The sequence below is a fragment of the Harpegnathos saltator genome, unplaced genomic scaffold, assembly GCF_003227715.2.
Source record: "Harpegnathos saltator strain DR-91 unplaced genomic scaffold, Hsal_v8.6 scaffold789, whole genome shotgun sequence".
Taxonomy (NCBI): domain Eukaryota; kingdom Metazoa; phylum Arthropoda; class Insecta; order Hymenoptera; family Formicidae; genus Harpegnathos; species Harpegnathos saltator.
The window spans coordinates 627,524-647,570 of NW_020230636.1; the positions used below are offsets into that span (position 1 = coordinate 627,524).

General features: G+C 38.1%; 2 protein-coding genes across 2 annotated transcripts; both read right to left on the reverse strand.

Moving 5' to 3' along the window:
- Window positions 1–9,151: 9,151 nt before the first annotated feature.
- Window positions 9,152–14,193, reverse strand: LOC105181692 (uncharacterized). The gene is made up of 5 exons (XM_011138645.3): window positions 14,081–14,193; window positions 13,841–13,927; window positions 13,304–13,573; window positions 12,700–12,858; window positions 9,152–9,960 (listed from the first exon to the last, which is right to left on the reverse strand). Exons 1-5 carry the CDS (start codon window positions 14,151–14,153, stop codon window positions 9,812–9,814), a joined length of 738 nt encoding a protein of 245 aa, XP_011136947.1. The 5' UTR covers window positions 14,154–14,193; the 3' UTR covers window positions 9,152–9,811.
- Window positions 14,194–17,575: 3,382 nt separating this feature from the next.
- On the reverse strand, window positions 17,576–19,780 carry LOC105181691 (uncharacterized). The gene is made up of 5 exons (XM_011138644.3): window positions 19,670–19,780; window positions 19,424–19,510; window positions 18,970–19,242; window positions 18,507–18,659; window positions 17,576–17,987 (listed from the first exon to the last, which is right to left on the reverse strand). Exons 1-5 carry the CDS (start codon window positions 19,740–19,742, stop codon window positions 17,836–17,838), a joined length of 738 nt encoding a protein of 245 aa, XP_011136946.1. The 5' UTR covers window positions 19,743–19,780; the 3' UTR covers window positions 17,576–17,835.
- Window positions 19,781–20,047: the final 267 nt, after the last annotated feature.

Sequence of the window (20,047 nt, forward strand, 5' to 3'; positions counted from 1 at the left end):
GCCTCTTTTGCCGTTCGTCCGTGTCTCTTTCTCTCTCTCTCTCTCTCTCTCTCTCTCTCTCTCTCTCTCTCTCTCACGCTTCACCTCGCCTGCTTCTAGCGTGCCTCCCGACTCTGTTCGCGCATCGGCTGATAAATCTTTCAGAGAGGACCGTCGTGGTTGTGTACGATAGGCATAAAGGCACGCCGGCACGAGCTCGTTTCCGGGGGTATGCAATCTTAAAGATACGCCCGCGGTGTCCGAAGATACGCCAGCGCGATGCCGGGCCGAGGATTGCTCGGAAGGAAACTCGCCCGGGCTTGGTTATATATAAGATAATGGTCGCACGTGGGGTCTCGGGGAGGATGAGGTGGACTCCTCAGCGACACCCAAGGGACAGATATATTATTACTAAAGGGTAGGAAATTTAGGAGCCGCGAGCCCTCGATGAAGTGCAAGGGACCGTGCGCGGCCGGCGGGGAGAAAGGGCCCGGAAAAGGGAACACGGAGGAGTTGCGCGTACGCGCGACAGACGAAGAAAGAGGGAGAAAGAGAGAGAGAGAGAGAGAGAGAGAGAGAGAGAGAGAGAGAGAGAGAGAGAGAGGGAGAGAGTCGGGACAGCGGAGGGCTTTGCATTAGTAGAGTGCGGTAGCCACATTGCTCCTTTGAGACCAGACAGTTCGCGGTTCGCGGTTAATGCGTTTGTTCTGGCGAATCGATAGAGAACGTAAAACCAAGAACGACGACGACGATGACGACGTGCAGATTACGTCCGCAGAATACTCGGACGCTCATAGTCATCGTAGCCGACGTAACAACGACGATGATTTCGTATTGTTTCGAAATGTTTCTTCATTCGGGACACTTCGGGACTTGATTGTGTCCCGGTCCTCGATCGAGCCACTCTCCTCGTCCTCGTGTCCATGAAGGTCAAACCGTTCGGGAGCGGGTTGAATGAGATTAGAGACTTACTCGATTAGCGGCTAGTGTTACTGACGTCTTCTAATTAGTCTAAAGATAATTCGGAGCTGGGTAACCGGTTCGCGTGCGGTACTCACGAAAGCGCTTCATCCTTTGATTTTATTCCTACTTTATAATCGGTTGCACCTTGCCAGGGCGCAAGATATTTCTGTTGAGGCGAAGAGTAACCGTGGGTTCGTTAAATTGGCCGGTGAGTCGAGTTCTTTATTGACGACGCGCTCTCTAATTCGCTCATTTAAACTTGCTCTATTATCTCTTACTTGCCGGAAAATATTTATTCTCGCCGATGAATTTTGACTTTTCTGTAGTGTGCTTTTTAATCTTAATCCTCCTTAATCCTCCTTATAGCCTGTGATTTGATTTAAAATTATTTTTACACACTTTATAAAAATTAGTCGGTATAAATTTTAGTCGGTTCATCTCTTTCTCTCTCTCTCTCTCTCTCTCTCTCGATATTGGCTTTAAATAGATTTTTCAGCCATTACTAAATGCATCTACCGCGCCGCAATTTACCACATAATTTCTACCTCAGTGACAATTCAATTTATTAAAATTTGCGCTCGGTTGGGCCCACTCGTATTAGGCGTGGCATTAAAGCCCATATATTTTTTTAAATTGTAATTACATAGATTAATAGAATAGAGTGACGGTAATGACCGCGTTACGAGGGTAAATGCACCGCATGCGCTGGTTATTACAGCATTATTATTTAGTAAAAGCGCCTGTGTGCGTCGCGGCTGCAGCACACACACACACACACACACACACACACACGCAAAAAGATTGACATAATGAATGCTTGCAAATGGAAAATTCTTATATAAATATCGAGCGATCTTCCCGTTGCACGTTGCGCATTATATCGGGAATATCGATTCGAGCCGAGTCCCGGGTCGTCTCGCTTCTCCCCGGGGTCACATTTCGAAGTGCGTTTCATCAGTTTCGCTGTTCTATGATTTAGTGCTGTGTTCTTCCCGGAACTGCTCGTAACGGTATAAAGGAAAATGTGGAGCGCAAATAAAAGCTACGATAGCGAAAAGAGGATGATATGTGAATATTCAGACGTCTCTTGCGGAATGTTCTTTGCGAGTACGCGCCATTCAGAGCAACGTTATACCTTGCACAATGATATATCCGCTTTGTCGCAATGTCAATGCGCGAGAAATTTAATCTAGGCTCCGTGTAGACAGACATATCAAACGTGAAAGACGCCGCTTTCATCGCATGCTTTCTTATTCATTATACTAATTGTCCCTCCTCCGTTTAGCCGTTGTACTGTTTTGCAATGTTAATAACGTACATACGACGTAGCGCGGTACACAATCCTCGCATTAAGAACGACGCGCACATGTGGACGCGCGTAATTTCTTGGCTCGCCTCGCAATTGCGAGTCGAGTATGATAATAATTGCGCTGGAAAAAGCGGCGACTCGAAATTCCGATAAATTAGTCATTGCGGTCGCAACCAACGAGCCCCTGCAAGTCCGATTTATCACCGGGCGTACGCGATTCCCCAAAGAACCGCTGTCCACTCTTCGAAACCGTAAGCCGTTTACAACCGTTGGCGTCTCCGGAATCCACATAAACGCACCAACGCCTTCGCAGCACGCCCTTGGGCGATCCTAATTTTTACAATGGCAGATTTTTACGACCTTCGAGTCGCCCAAGATCGCAATTTTGCACGTACGGACAATTTCGATAGTGCGGCACACGGAAGCCCTCGGAAGCGGCAGCAACGGACGCATTTTGCCCGACACGGTTATGTGCAAAAATGCTGTTATGCGCGTTTTCGTGCAATGACGCTGAAACGAAATGCGAAATAAAATGACGACGTATCGCAGCGGTAATTAACGTGCTTAGCGAATAAACCGTAGCGTTGCAGTTGATATCGCAATTGCCGTTTTCCTCTTATTATGCTACACTTACGTTTGGCCCCTGCTGAAATATCCGCAACAAGCTATCCTGGGACAAATCATCGAAATCTCCTTCGTCAGAAAATTGCGCCGTCATCCCTCACGGGGGAGGGGGGGAGGGGCGTATATCGCCTGTTCCACCCGGCTCGCGCAGCGAAGAATTATTGTCGCTGGTTAAGTGGCACTCCTTCACCCTTGACTAATTTATGGACGGATTGCAGTAAAACACAAAGGAGTTATGAGACACCTTTCTCTGTTGTTATATATGCACGATACTTATTCGAGATAAAAAGATCGTCTCCATAAATCTTTTTATTAGAAAGTGTGCAGGGACGAGGATGTATGTATATGCCATATTCGCCAAATTTCCTCATTAATTTCGCATTTCTAAATTACGAAATCAATACAGATATCATTAGACGCAATATCATTTGTGCGTCGAACATTCGACGTTCGGGTAATACGTCACGGACTTTAAGCGCATAATGATTGAGATGAAATGAGATTAATGTATATCGAAATATCGGTTAAATTTTTACACGCATATCTGAGCATATTTTCAAGTGAAGTGTAACTGCGTTAACATTGTCGCTTATAAAGAATGGGAAATTATGTCAAGCATAAACTGGATATTCATTCGCCGATCGAAGCTGCTCCTCTGCGACAACAAAACGAGGAGCCAAATCGCGATAAAAGTCGCGTAACAACGGAATCGATAGTTGATTTGCTCGTGGCATCATTTTATCGTGGCAAAGGGCGGCGGGATAATCGCGTTTGCATCGTACTAAAGCGGTCACTGATTTTCCAGGAACGTATCTCGTTCTTGCGGCTAGAAAACACGTCCATCCTTTACACCAGCGGCCTCGCGCTCGTTTTGTATCCTTCCGCTCGCTGCTGCCAGGATGAAATCCTGGGCCTCCCGTATCTCCCGAGAAATAAGTACCGCGGATAAGCTTAAAAATGGTGAATTTCCTGAGAATATCCCTGCCACAACGTGCAGCCCATCTATCCCGCGCTCACATAGCTGTTTGCGCTTATGTATATCATCCGCGTCTTCCGAGATACCTCGTGGAACATCGAGGCTGTACGATGATTTGTAATAGCGAGGGATTGATATATGTGTGTGTGTGTGTGTGTGTATACCGCGCGTCCCATGTAAAATCGGTCATTCTTCGTCAACTGAGAATCACGTATCTAGACGAACGCGATCGACCTATGAAAAAGGGAAAGGAAACCACGACCGATAGGAATGTGATATTAACGTCTCTCATGTAGCTAATTTAAAACCTCTGCGACGCTTGGTCGTCGGGAGGGGAAAAGAATTGATATCGCACTGACATTGATGCCGAGTAAAAATACACTAAGTTCATAGGCCACGCATCCTACTCATCGTCCTGCGAAAATCTATCCGACTAATTAACGCAGATCTCTTGGTGCCATTTGCGCGTACATTGAAAACGTAGTACGCGAAGCGAGCGCATCGGCGCTTTCCTCCTGGCGTGCGGCGCCGTAGAAAGCGCGACCCCGACGCCCGTACGTTTAACGTACAACCGCCTAATTAGCACCAATTAGGGACGTCGCTGCGTCGGCGGGTGCGCCGCGTCGGGACGGTTCCTCGCGAAAATTTGTTTGCGCGAGGCGGCGGCCCGTGGTAATCCTCGCTTCGCGCCCACGGAGGCGCGACGTGCTAAAGTGAAAGAATAACGGAGTACCTAAACATTTAACCGCATTAATCGCGGCATGAATAATTTATGCGGTTACCGGATCACGCACGAGCGGCCCGACGAATGGTACAAAGGTAAACGGCCATGTTCTCCGTCCTTCTTCAGCCGATGGTTCGTGAGAGGTCAAGCGTGCGTCTGAGAGCGAGATGAATCGGTGGAGCGTCAAAGGAGTGAAACGGAGAATGAGAGAGAGAGAGAGAGAGAGAGAGAGAGAGAGGGGGGGGCGAAAGAGGGATAGGGAGAGAGGGAGAGAAAGAGGGAGAGAAAAAGACAGAGAAGGAATGAAAGAGAAAGGGGGAGAGAAAGAGAGAAGGAACAGCGGCAAACAGGACGGCGGTTGAGAATTCAACTGGACGACGACCATAAAAGCTTGATTAATTAGCCATGCCGTGTCGACGAAGCTTTCGTGACGTTACCACGCCCAACCGTTACGAGCGAACGCGTCGTCGGTATCCCTCTCTCCGTGTAGCTCTTTAACTGCCGTCCCAAGCAAATAAAAGCGCGAGGAAACGAAGAGAAGTCGAGATCATCGTGAACACGACGACGGCCCGATCGCGGTGAGATCGAAGAAGATTAGGTCAGTGATCAGTTGGCTACTTTAGAGCGTGAGCAGTTGATGTCATTCGACGACGCGGAAGCGAAGAACGAACAGATGTTACATGTAGCATATACGCCCCCGCGGGCTACTACTCTTCTCGATTTGAAATTTTTCGCAGTAATAGTGATATCGATGTACTTCTATCGAAAGTTTCGCTAAGGATTACCAGTGACCGCGCAATCCTCGCGACGCTTATCATCGGAATATCTTTGCAATCAATTAAATCCGCCGCTTCTTTGCCTCAACTGATCGCTTCGCTGGATCTTGAGGATCTCCCAAATTTGTTCTATACGATTCGCTCCGATTTCCATTGTTTTATTCTTACAAATTTCGCCAAGCGAAAGCCGCGTCATCGAAATGAAACAAACATCGAGTGAAACACGCGTATGCCAGTTGGAAATCCGCATCCTGAGATAAAACGTAATGCCGCGTCGAACGTATAAGATCGACGGTTATAAGCGCTCTTAGAGAGCGGACACACATACGCGTGGATTTCGATTGCTCTCGCTATCTGTGCTATCAGGTTAATCCTTCGAAGAGTGGATAGGTAACCATCGAGTCGCTACGGATGGAACCGCGCATCGTCTCGTCTGTGCCTTATGTAAATGTCGGCGAACACGTGGAGGCGGCGTCCGTGTGTCCGCGGGGACTAGCCGGCAAATTGAGATTCACGCGTCTACCGACTTCGCCGGGCGAAGACACACGCGATCGATGTTCTCGTCGGCGTGCACACCTCTGCGTTTCGGCTCGCTGTGTCCGATGAAGGAAAATATGGAGTCTTCTGCCTGTATTCTTCCCTTCCCTTCTTCTTCTCTCTCTCTCTCTCTCTCTCTCTCTCTCTCTCTCTCGTCTTTTTCATATTTCCCTGCTACGCGTTCCTGCCTTATTTTGCCTCGCACTAGGTGATGGATCATGTAATACGGAGCCCTTGCCGTGCGGAGAAAATCACTCTAAATTAATTGCTCGTATTGCGAATTAATTGCGTCTCGTCACGCGTAGCGAGTATTAATATGAGCCCTTCTCCCCCCACCCCTCACTCTTTCTGTTTCCCTTTCTCTCTACGAGTAGTCCCGCATTCGTGATTCATTCAGTTGTGTGGCGGAATTTGATGGTTTTCGTTAGCTCTTGTCGAGCACTGCGCTCCGCTTGTAACATTGACTTTTAATTTCCTGAAGGACAAATCACAGCTGGTTTGTACGGATTTAAACGAGTATTTCACTTAGATATGTTTGTACATGTGAAAACGCGTATACGTCGAATAGACTTGCTGTGAATCGATTTGTGGTTCCTCCGCCAAGTCGCTCTCTCGTCGGAGAAGTCCAACTCCCGCGATGCGATAATCGATGAGCTAGCATCGTAATTTCGCGGAGCTGTACACCTCTGGACCGACGAGTCAAGTTGCGCGGGTTTTTGCTGACGACCAGTCACTTTCGGAGAACCTTAAAATTTGAAGTCGCCCAGTCGCCCGTGAAAATTGATGGCAGTGGGTTGCCGTTCGCGCGGAAATTTGTAACTTTGTGCGTATATATATATATATATATATATACATATATATATACATATATATATAGTGTACATACCGGTTTCTGCACATGGCTGGGAGCCGCTGTGTGATTTCCACTAAAACTGCCGCTCTTTTCGAGCATTCCAGGCCTATAAAGCGCCAAGTCACGAGGTTGCGCGTAAAAGTTTATGATAACACGCTAACTTCCAACGGAAAATTTATATCTCCGCACAAATACACATTAAACACACGCGCGCATATACACACATTCATATGTAAACTTACGCGTATAGGCGGATTTTATAAACCTAAAAAAGAACTCGTGCGTATTCGCCTGAAATTTTCTCACAAACGTGCAGCTTCGAGCAACTTGCTCATTTAAAAATTGTTACAACACTGCCAGACGTTTGAATATGAAGAATTTGTCTCTTCAGAGACGTGTTATTCAAATGAAGATCGCGCGCGCGTGAGTTGTGCAATAGCCTTTACACAAGTCACATAAGCATCACCGCGCTGATGTGGCAATTTAGTGAAGATAGGGACGATAAAATCACGGCGTAGATTTTCGGAAGTGCGGCCTTCAAAAGTGCGGCGTGTTGCAAAATTGAATAATTACCAGGTACCTAAATCGCGCTCAGAAAGGTGATTATCATGCGCCACCGCCTCAACGGCTGCACACGAAACATCTTCATTAGTCGAGAAATGTTATAATCTCGGTATTTATCGCGCGAAATCGACAGGCAGTCGAAAGTTCAGTACGATAGTTCTGTCTAATAAGAAGGCTGTCTTACGTACGCCGTTGAGATTCTCGCAATCTCTCGTCTGATCACTCGTGTTGATCGTAGGCGCTGTGCTTGCGAAATGTGAATTTGGGTTATGATTATTAGATTAATCAACGGTCTAATGAGTGCTCTTGTGACATTTCCGATCAAGCGGGATAGACAAACACTGTGAGAAACACGCGTTATTCGAAGGAACGCCGCACGCACAAATTGCCGCGGAATCGATGACTTATGTAAATGACTCGGTCGTGCCGTTGCCTTTGTCGCCGCATCAGCGTGTATTTTCACGGAGGAACGTGTGTTCTTGCACGCGCAGTAATTAGCAAGAGTACACGTTGTTTATCGTCGGTGAGTCTCTAGCTCGTTCTAATCGGCATAGACAGAATTCAATTTGTTGATTGAAATAACCCGCTCGAGTGGGGATGTCGGCGATGTTGTCCAATTGGATTCGGTCGGAAAAACGGTAAAAACGGTAAAACTGCTGCGCGCTAAAAAACAGGCCATGTGACGCTAATTCAGACCTATCCCATTATCGCGCCGATCTGCCGCTTACGTACGTGCGTGCGTACATCGCTCCCGCGAATTGGTAGGTAGGTTATTTACCACGGTACCGGCGAATTCATCGCGTGATTTAACCGGACACGCACTAGTTCGCGCAAAAATAACCACTCCCCCTCCCCTTCTTCCGAAAAAGAGGAAAACGAGGGAAAACGGGAAGGAAGGGAGGGAGGGAGAGCCGCGCGCGGAAAGTTGCGTACCGGGTCATAGATTCAGTCACCAGTACTCGAACGGGACGAAATTTAGTTCGGTCGTTGTGCTCCGCGAGAGGAAACTGAGGGCGAGCAGCAGTTATATAACGAAGGTGGCGTTGGCCCTTCCTAAAAGTTTATAACTTTATTACGGATATTCCGGGGGAGCCCCGGAAAGAATTCCCTGATGCAAAAGTTTGACAACTTCTCGCGCTCTCGGCGCGTATTTCAACTTTCTCCTTCTGCTGACTTCCGTCCGCAACAAATTCCGCGCCTCTTCATTTCTCCCTCAGTCTTCGCCACGCTCATCGTTTCGTTCTCTCTCTCTCTCTCTCTCTCTCTCTCTCTCTCTCTCTCTCTCTCTCTCTCCCTCTCCCTCTCCCTCTCCCTCTCTCTCTCTCTCTCTCTCTCTCGCTCCACGTTCTTTCGATCCTCATTCTTCCGGGTTCGCTTCCAAGGAAGATACGCGGGCCGGCGTGTCCACGCGTGTACGGAACGAGGAGCTGCACCCGACAGAGATCTTGATTTCCTGTCGCGGTTGAAAATTGCAGGACCGTCCGCGTCTGTACACATCGTCGGATTTCGAGCGTAAATTGAACGAACAAAGTTCCAGCGTGATCTCCGTGTTTGCGACCAATTAATCCTTACGAGGAAAAAGTAAGTAACGCGGGCGCGTGTAGGTAGGTACGACAAACACGACATCTCGGACGTGACACTCTTCCGCAGACAGTGAAGTTGCAGGATCAATAATCTTAATCCTTATCTTCGAGGTGACTCCATTTCGCGAAATTAAAGGAAAGAGTTGGCAAAGCGAATTTACGTAATTGAAGTCCGTGTCCTGTTGAAGTTGTAAATCAAAGACCTTCCAAGGAGAATACAGGAGAATTGTGAAAGAAGCCATTTACGAAATTAATGTTACAGATTAACGAATGAAACGTGCCAAGCTTGTATTGTTATTTTTGCTACTACCAAATGCTTACAAAATATATATAATATAGAGAAGGAATTCGCGAGACGCATGTACAAAATGCGATCTAAAATAGGTTATGTCATATATATAGAGACATATATTTGTATTTACAATCATTTTAACAGCAAGGCACTTTGCGCTTTTCACGAATAAAGGGTGGCATATTGAAATATATTTCTATGATATATTTCTAACTATTAAATAAATAAATTCGATCGAATTTACGCACACATTTTTTAAAGGTGACGACACAATGTAAAATTTTTATTCATCCCACCGTCAATGTTAAATAAAAAATACAAACAGTTAGTAGAACCAGAAGTCTCTAGAATGAAAAAATGCGGGCAATTTTTTATAACATGGTTTTACACAAATCTCTGTTTTCCTCTTTTTTTTTTTAGGAATTGAGGATGCTAATACTGCATATCACAAAGAATTGCACGCAACTTTATGTGCATAAAGTGTCAGAGAATTATCAGTTGCATTTAATATAAATTTCTTGCTATCTTTTAATTCTTGTTATAGCTTTTCTGCATACAACATTAAATATGCCTCTAATTTTGTGCGTAAATTCAATTTCCTTTTTTTAATGTTTTATTGAATGTTCATATTCTACGGAAATATTTGCGAGAATGATAGTTTTGCTAACAAGCCTCCGACTAAATCTTTAAAATATTCATCCCATCCCTCTGCCACTATTGGCAACATTATACGATATAGCGCCGGCCAGTATTCATTCACGAAATCTGTGGCAATTTCATCTGCAAATAGAAATTTTTTTATCATGATATATTCCATAAGGAGAAAAACAAATCGATACATAAATCGATACATAAAATCTCAGTAATAACGATTGAGGAAAAATATATGAAAGAGAAACAATTAATAGAAATTTGTTTTGTAACTTTATAAAATGTTTAATATTATAACTTTCGAAGTGATTGGCTTCGCCATAGTTGAAGTTTTTTTCACTCTCTACATATCTATTATCATGCAGGAAACAGGGACTTAAAAAAGAATATGTTGCTTACTTAATTTAAAAATGATATTATATAAATATATATTATTAAATAAATATATGTATATAATTATATAATTATACATAATGTTATTATATAAATTTATTAAAAACAGGGATTGTTCATTCTACCTTGGGCATTTCGGCAATTCTTAAGTAAAGTTAGTATCATGAAAGAAATCCACACAACGTCGGTCCATATAACTACTCTTAAAAAAGTTAAGATAAAACTCCTGTTTAGGGGACCCACCTCCGATGACCTTGTCTGTTAGATATATTATCAAGGAGACTATCCTGAGTCACAATCAAAAGGTTTTAGCCGTCGCTCATTGTTTATTAAAAAATAATTAACAAAAAAAGTCTCATAAATAAAATGTAATTTTTCGACACTGTGTACATACTTAAGGAATGAGAACATGCTCCTATACATGTCCTATACATGGATATATTCATCGTACTACCGACCTACAACTTCATCTTTGTTCTTTGTAGTAGCAAAAATTTTGTTTGGTAATTATGCAGAAATAGGGACCACCTCCCGATGTCAATAATTTTCACATATGTTATCAAGGTTCTGTAATATTTTGTTTTGTAATGAGTAATGTTCTGAAAGTTTTAACCCGCGCTCATTGTTTATAACAAAGTTATGAACAAATGAAGCTTCATAAATTTTTCCATACAGTTAATCCAAACACAGTGTATATATAGAAATGTAGGAAACAGTACATATAAGCGGGAGAGGGGTTTCGCCCCTCCCCCGCACCCCCTCCCCGAATAAATCCTAACTTAACCTAACTTATTGCATTTTTATATATTTTTGGACATTGTTGAACAAGTTCTCTTAAGATTTATCATCTGACCCAATTTAACATATTATATCTGCATACAATTTGGTGTTGTAGGTTTTAAGGAAATCTTTTCACATAAAGATGCAATAAGTTAAGTTAGGTTAAAATTTATTCCAGGAGTGGGTGCGGGGGAGGGGCGAAGCCTCTCTCCCGCTTATATGTACTGGTTCCTACATTTCTATATGTACACTTTCGAAAAATTACGTTACATTCGTGCAACTTTTTTTGCTAATAACTTTTTAATAAATAATGAGCGATGGCTGAAACCTTTTGATTGTGACTCAGGAGGGTCTCCTTGATGATATATCTAACAGACAAGGTCATCACAGAGGTGGGTCCACTAAACAGGAGTTTTTCTAAAGTTAATATAAGTGACTTTAAAAAGTTAATGCACATTGCAAAATTTTTTCCTGAATTTAATTCATCTGCGTATTTGTTTATTTATTTTGTTAAGGATGATTTCCGCATCTCGTGTGCATATTCGTAGATAGTGTATTAGATTTTGCAATTTCTTCTCTATCTTAAATTCTAATAAGCAACTAATTAATTTTTTTTATTAATTAAGCTACTGCATTGTATATCTGTATTTGTTATGTACTTCTATATGTATCCTGTATATATTTCGAATGAATAATGTATGAAGAATATACATATGTAACATGAATCAACCATTCCTGGCATATGTCATCAGTCTGATGTCACTAGCCTTGAAAAAAGTCACTACGAATGCTAATCAGTGGCAATAAAACGAGTAACTTGAAGCTTTTTATCCAGTAGCTATCCTACATACAGTAAATACAGCGACATAGAAATACGTTTTAAGTATAAAATATTTAGTAATCATCTTAATAAGATGAGAATAAATTATATTTTTTAATGCATTAATATTAATAATTTTGCGGACAATTTATTTTTTTTCTGTGTTATTTTATATCAGTGCTGGAGGATAAGTGCCCAGTTCGGCTAGATTTCGGAGACGCTTACTTTCCTTTCCCTACTGCTCTCGGTTTGACGGCCGAGCCGCAGAGCAAGCGCGACAACTTTGTTTTCAGGAGCGTTTGCATATGAAAAATACGCTGGAATTGTACTTTCCACCAAAACGTTATTAAAATTTTGAGAATAGATTTCTACATCACTCGTGAGGTACTATTGTTGATGCGTTTCTTTTTAAGTAGTTTCCCCAGTAAGCTTACTCCACTAAAAATTGATAAAGATGAAACATATGGCTTTATTCTAATGACAGTTCAATCAGAAAATACGATCCCAGCGTATTTTTCATACGCGAACGCTCCTGAACACAGTTGTCGCACATGATCGGCGGTTCGGCCGTCAAGCCGAATAGTAAGGGGAAAGTAGACATCATTTCCGAAATCTAACCGAACTGGGCACTTATCTCCCAGCATTGTTTTAAATGAAAATATAAAAAATAAAAATGGAGAAATAGAAATTATAAAAATAAGTAGAAAAGAATTTAATTAACTAGGTGCAATTTATAAAAAATCGATGTTATTTTCGCAATCTAGATAAATCTTCATCAATAATTATATTAAATCAAATGCTTTCATTCAAACCATTATATTGTCGCTGTATAAAAGTTATTAGAAAGGTGATGCTATATTTAAATAATTACTTACTCAATTCTCGATTGCCTTCAAATAAGTTATTTATGTATATCTTCATGCTTTTAGGTTTCGGAAATATATTAAAATGATTTATTATCCATGTATCATTCTCTACGGGTCCTGATATAACCCATAATGATTCGATACCTCCTATGGTTAAGTTAAAATTTCCTATAAATAACGATATTTCGTATAAATAACGATAATATCAGTATAATGATAATATAAATATAACCAATAATATAAGTATAACATTGTAATATTTTCCAATGATGAAATCAATGATAAAAGAGTAACAGTTATAAAATTAAAGATACTACATTAATAATTGAAATTAAAGATTAAAAATTAAAGATACTACGGTAACAATCCATTTGTAAATTATGTTCTAATAAAACCATGCATACACAATAATTTTTATATTTTATGGGTGATTTTGTGACATATTACAATATTATAATATTATTCAACTGTCTCAATTAACATATTTCATATTCAAATTGTACAGCGGAAAATAATCATTTTCCACTTTATACAGTGATATACTCGACAAAGCAATTGTCAACGTACAAATCTAGTTTAAATGTAAGGATAAAATAAAAATTTATTTTCATACCTTTGCCACCCATCCGAAATCCACCTATATTACCTTGTGCTTCGCAAGTACCTTCACAGAATAATTCTGGCATGTACAAGTCGGCCTCCAAACGAAAAGCGTCATCGCTGAACTGTGGTCTTATAGCCAAGAAACGTGTCTTTCTTAAACCCGTTGCAGTCATATTTGACACGATTACTTCTCCATATATTATACCACTATCAAATACACCTTTTTGATATTCGTGAAAGTATGGATCCAAAGGAGGAAAGTCAAATTCAGCAGGAAGACCTGTTATGATAAGTCGAGTAACATTGCCATACATGTTAATCTCAAAATTTTATTGGCTTGATTGCAAAACTTTGAACTTTTCGTTCGGCTTAGAGAAAATTTCATTGATTTGCATATTTATTGAAGTTTATATCAAATTGTTACACTGAATAATAATTACACATTTCGTTCTCAGAATTACATATACATTTGTATGTTATAACGCTAACACATAGAGTCGATAAAAATTATGACTACAAAAAGGATAAGATCTATTTTAAAGTATACCTTTTATAAAAAGCGGCCAGCTTTTTTTGATCGCACGTAGTAAGCAAGTAGTGTAGTTAGTTTCTTCGCGTTTGCAAATGGGCACAGCTGCGTAGAGATGAAGGCAGAATAAAATGAGTTATTTTCAAATAAATATAATGTAGCTTCGGTGTTGAAAGTAAGAATTTATCTCTTCGTTTATTCTCAAACATTACGATAAGGTTATCATTAAAACACGGAAAATAGTCAAAAAAGACTTACGAAGATTGAGTTTTTCTGCCACACATAATGCAAACACTACGATGCTGAATACACTAAGCGCACGCAACACCATCTTGTCACTCGAGGAAACTTTCTAGTAGTCTGATCGATTATAGATCTAGCCTGGCTTTATATAACTTCTGGCGATGTAGTTATTAAATTCTTGAAAACTTGTTTAATCTGATAATGACAATATCTGATTTAAATGCGGTAGCAGATAAAAGAAAAAATAAAAAAAAATAATGAAATATTAACAATATTATATAAAAATAATGACGTATCACAATTCCGTGATATTAATAAAAATGATAATTTTATTGCGGTAGATAAATATATTGGACGCACAAAATTCCGGGGAAATTGTAAATCATAATTAAATAATAATGTCATAACAATTTTTATATCATAAAAGATTGAAATTGAACGCGTCTAGTTAATTATATTTGCAATTGTGTATACATTTATATTAATTATATTTTTTATAATCTCAATATATATTCATTAATTTAAAAAATATATTATATATACGTACAATTGGCACACAGATAAAAATCCAATGATGTAGTTTATATTGCTAAAACTTATTTAATATGATTTATAATTTGCGACAAAATTTTACTGGCAATTTTATCACTAAGGATTAGTATAATGTGACGAAAGATATTTTGAATCACGGGATGCGATTAGATATTTAGTTACTCATCATGTTTCTTAATGTTTCATTAAACGATCGAAAGTTGTGAGAATATTTTTCGAAAGGAAAACTTCGAGATTAAGTGAGTGAGCAATATGCTAAGATGCGTGTTACTATCATTCGCTACGCATTATTGATAAAATCGCTCGATATAACGAAGTATATTTATTATCCGCGAATTATGACTAATTCATTTATCAAAAGTTTTCTGTTATATGACGTATTTTCCGGTATAGATAAATTGATACATTAAATGGCAATGTAAAGAGCTAAAAGGAAAATATTATTCATGCATTTATATTTACTTATATGCAAAAAAGAACAGCAACAAAGTAACAAAGAAAAGAAATATAAATTTTTTTTACTTGGCGTCAAAATATATTTATCTTTTTCAAGACAATATCGACATTTAGGTATATATCCGTAAATAATATATAAAGTTCGCAAATTTATTTCAAATTCCAATAGACGATGTCAATCTTTGGATTAAGTCGGACTTATTTTATTGCGTTATCTTTGCACTGTGGTCGTTTGAATTCTGGATAAAAAACTATATGAAGTGTATATAGCATAAAACCAGTCCTTCAACATACGTTGTAATTTAATTGTTGTTATCCTTGATCAAAGGTAACTACTTTAAATGCTAATAAATAGTATTAGCAACTTAAAAACATGATTCTAGATATATTCTATGTCTAATATACCGGGTGTTTCAAACCACCCGGATCATCCGATTTTTTCGTTAACGCGACATTTTAGAGAAAAATGTTTCAGACAAAGTTGTAGGGCTTCAAAGGATCTATTTACTGACGCTATGAATTTGATCTTGAGATAACCTTGGAAAGTCCAGTCAAGATCAACATATTATAAAAATCTTAAATGGACACCCCAATTTTTTATTACATCATCTTTTTCTAGCAATTAATTTGAACAACTTTTGTCTGAAATATCTTTTTATTTACTTAATATTTTTTGAGATATTTAAGGAAAACTTGATAACTTTTTCAATATTTAACTCACGATATCTCGCTAATTATTTGTCAGAAGGAAAAGTGACACTAGACTTTTTTGCTCTATTTATTCTCAAGAATATATTGTTACAATAGTGCCCTGATTTTTGTTAATTTGATGATTTTGAAATTTCTAAAAATTAACAAGTTCATTCATACTGACTGTGATCGTACCACATTGCGTGAGCGCATTTTCTTCTAGCCTCAGTTTTTTATAAGACGGTTTATAAAACGGTGAACGAGACACGTCCAACGCTAGTATGTCATGGTCACAGTAAGCATCAGTATTAGTTTGTTAATTAAACACAGTTTCTTTAGTGTAATAGCTGTTTGGTTTCGTTTCGACTATTTTTACATAGAGCGCAGCTAACATAAAACCATGTATATCTCAATATTTTTATTGTGTTTGGAACACAATATACTTACATTGTACTTATTAAATATATTTACATACATATTTACTCTATCACTTCACTATATTCCTACAGTAAGAGAAGAAGAATGTATGAGAGATGCAAAGCATAAAACTAAAGCCCGTTTTACATTAAAGATTTTTATTGCTACATGCACTACTAGTTATTACTTGCAGGTTATTATTTTTTGAAATCAATAATTAGGATTGAAAAGCTGATGAGTTTCTGGTTATTACGTGATCCGTACGTTTGTTTCAGAGTGTTAAATATCAAATTCATTAATTTATTAAATGCTGTTTTTCATACACACTAATATAGTTACACAACATGAAATAACACATGTTAATCGCGCTATTATCGTTAAATACGTTTGTGCAACGACAGAGCTGTGTCTTCAGCATTAAAGGTTTTCCTCAGTTATTCTCATAAACTTTCGTTGCAATTTTTTATATATTTTTTTTAGACGTGCACGTAGCAACGTTTCGAATTTAAAAAATACACATGCGACATACATACAAAGTATCTCGAGAATAATTATGAAATAATTACGAAATATTTAGGCCTATATCTTAGAAACGACATTATGAACTAATCCTAAACTGAAATTCAACAGACAATCGGATAAAAAATTGTGTCTGACTGACAAACCAGTATTGATACTGACTGTGATTGTGACATATTGCGTGAACGCGCCTCGCTCGTCGCCTTGTAAAACGTATATGCAGTTTTTTCTAGTCTCAGTTCTTTATAAGACGTATAAGACGGTGAACGAAGCGCGTCCAACGCTGATATGTCATGGTCATATTAAGCACACGTAGGTATTAGTTTGTTAATTAAACACAGTTCTTTTATAGTGTAATAATATAATAATGCACTATTTCGTTTCGATTATCTTTACTTAGCGCACAGTTAACATAAGATTACAAACATAAAATTACGTATATCTCAATATTTTTATTGCGTTTGGAACATTGTACTTATTAAATATACTTACATTCGTATTTACTCTTTTACTTCATTATATTTCTATAGTAAGAGAAGAAAAATGTGTGATAGATGCAAAGCATAAAACTAAAGCCCTCATTACATTAAAGATTTTTATTGCTACATGCACTACTAGTTGCTATCTTTTGAAGTCAACAATCATGATTGAAAAGCCGCTGAGTTTATGGTTATTACCTGAACAGTACGTTTGTTTTAGTATATTAAATTTAGTATATTATTCAGTATTTAATATGTTAAATATCAAATTCATTATTTATTAAGTGCTATTTTTTATACACACTAGCATAGGTGAGATCAATTACACAATATGAAATAACACACATTAATCGCGTTATTATTGTTAAGTATGTTTGTACAATGACAAAGCTATGCCTATAACAATAAAAATTTTGCTTAACTCTTCTCATAAACTTTTATTGTAATTTTTTTACATTTTTATTTAAGACGTGCACGTAGCGACGCTTTGAGTGTAGAAAATGTAGACGTGACATGCAAAGTACTTACAAGATTTCGGTTATATGTAATATAAATTCCCTTTAACCTTGTATCTCTTGTGCTTACATTAACATTAACTGCGCTTTTTGTTTTGTATACAGGATTCCGTTACTCAATATTTAATCGAATGATTGAATTCTATGGAAATATTTCCGAGAAGGAAAGCTTTGAAAAAAGGCGGTTGGACAAGTTGCTACAATAAGAGTTCCAATACGGTCCCGCAATTGGTATTATCACTCTGCGGTATAACAGCGGCCAGAATTCATTTATGAACAGCGTGATTAAATCATCTGTATAATAGGAAATTCACAATCGTGTTATAATGTTTCCAAATAAAAGAAGAAACAAATCGGAATCCATGAAAACTTAGGAAAAATATTTAAAAGAAAGAATCTTTGAAGAAGGTTCTTCAAAGAAGAATCAATGGAAGCTTATTTTGCAAACGTGAATTTTTAATTTTCAAAATCAGTCTCTTAAGATCAAAGATTAATTTTGCAATAAATTACGTTTGTCTGTCTGTCTCTCTCTCTCTCTCTCTCTCTCTCTCTCTCTCTCTCTCTCTCTCTCTCTCTCTCTCTCCCTCTCTCCCTCTCTCTCTCTCTCTCTCTCTCTCTCTCTCTCTCTCTCTCTCTCTCTCTCTCTCTCTCTCTCTCTCTCTCTTTCTCTCTCTCTTTCTCTCTTCAATTTATCTCCGTGACAAAAATATGAACTTAAATGAATAAGCTTTTCATTCGATATCAAAATAAATCTATTAAAAATAATATCGATTAATTCATTATACTAGAATAAGTACATGAACAATTACTCACTCATTTCTCGGTTGTTTCCGTCATCCAATTTTATCTTAAGCTTTTGAAGTAATGTATTTAAGAAAAATTGGTTTATAATCCACGTATCATCTTTTACGGGTCCTGATATATCCCATGTTATTTTGAGATTTTCTAGGGAAATGTTCAACTTTCCTGCCGTAATTATAATAACGATATAAATATAAAATCTTAATATCTCTTAACGATAAGATCAATGATAGAAAAGAAAAGTAAACACAAAATAATTAATGAAATGTGAATTATTTGCTATAACAAGATTATGGAATATTAATACTTGTATATAATAATCTTATATTGTAAATCGATGTTTAACTATATGTTGCAATATATTTATATGAAAGCCTTAATTAATATAAATAATCCTTATTAATCTTAAACAAGAATATATCATACAAATAATAGCCCATGTCTAAATTTAATTTATTTGTAATCATTTTCATACCTTCTTCGGTCATAAGAAAGCCTCCCAAAGTACCATGTGCTTTGTATTTACCATATAGAGTAATAGTTGGTATACGTAACATAATCTTTAAACGAAAGTCGGTCTTATCGTAGAAATGTGGTCTCACCGCTACGAAACGTGCTGCTGACATGCCCTTGATAGTGATATTAAACACACTTATTTTTCCTTGTATATAATCATTATCAAATTCAGCATCTTGATATTCAAAAAGAAGTGGGTCCAAAGGAGGGAATTCGAATTCAGACGGAAGACCTATCAAAATAAATATTTCATAAATATAATCTAAACTATATGCACACACATATACAAATATAATACAAACAAGTAATTGTATGTGTCGTTATCAGAACTACATATGCAACAGTATATGTAAAGTGCAGGGTAAACTGTTTAATAAAAATTAAGATACAATTATAATGTTTTCGAGGCATACCTTTTACAAAAAGTGGCCAAGCTTCTTGAATCGCATGTTTTAAGCAGGAAGAGTAGTCGGTTGTATTACGTTCACATGTGGACACAGCTGCGTGAAAGTAAAAGTGAAATAAAATAAGTTGAATAGGAAAATAATGCAGCATATAATATGGAAGATAATATAGCTAATATAATACGGCTACAAATAAATTATTACACTGAATTAAAACTTATTAAAACACTGAAAATTGCTAGATAGGATATTTACGAAGATGGAGTTTTTCTGCTGCACAAAATTCAAACACCAATATACCGAATATACTGAGTACGTGGAATAACATTGTGTTCAAATGAACTGTGCGCGAATGAATGAATTTATTTATTAGGCCTGTCTTGCTATATAGGCTTTGTCATGCTTCGCTTGAACATTGGTATACATCTCGTGTCATCTAGTGAATATCATTAAATCTTTTTCTATGTCTTGCTGGTATAATAAGTTTCCTATTTACCAACATTTTAGACGAGATGTTATTATAATTGTTTTTCGTTAAACAGTCGTTTATGGTAAAAAATGTCACTAGAATCATTCTTTTTTAGGTTACATTGAAGAATCAGCCGATCGATGGTCGTCACTAGGTAGCAGTTT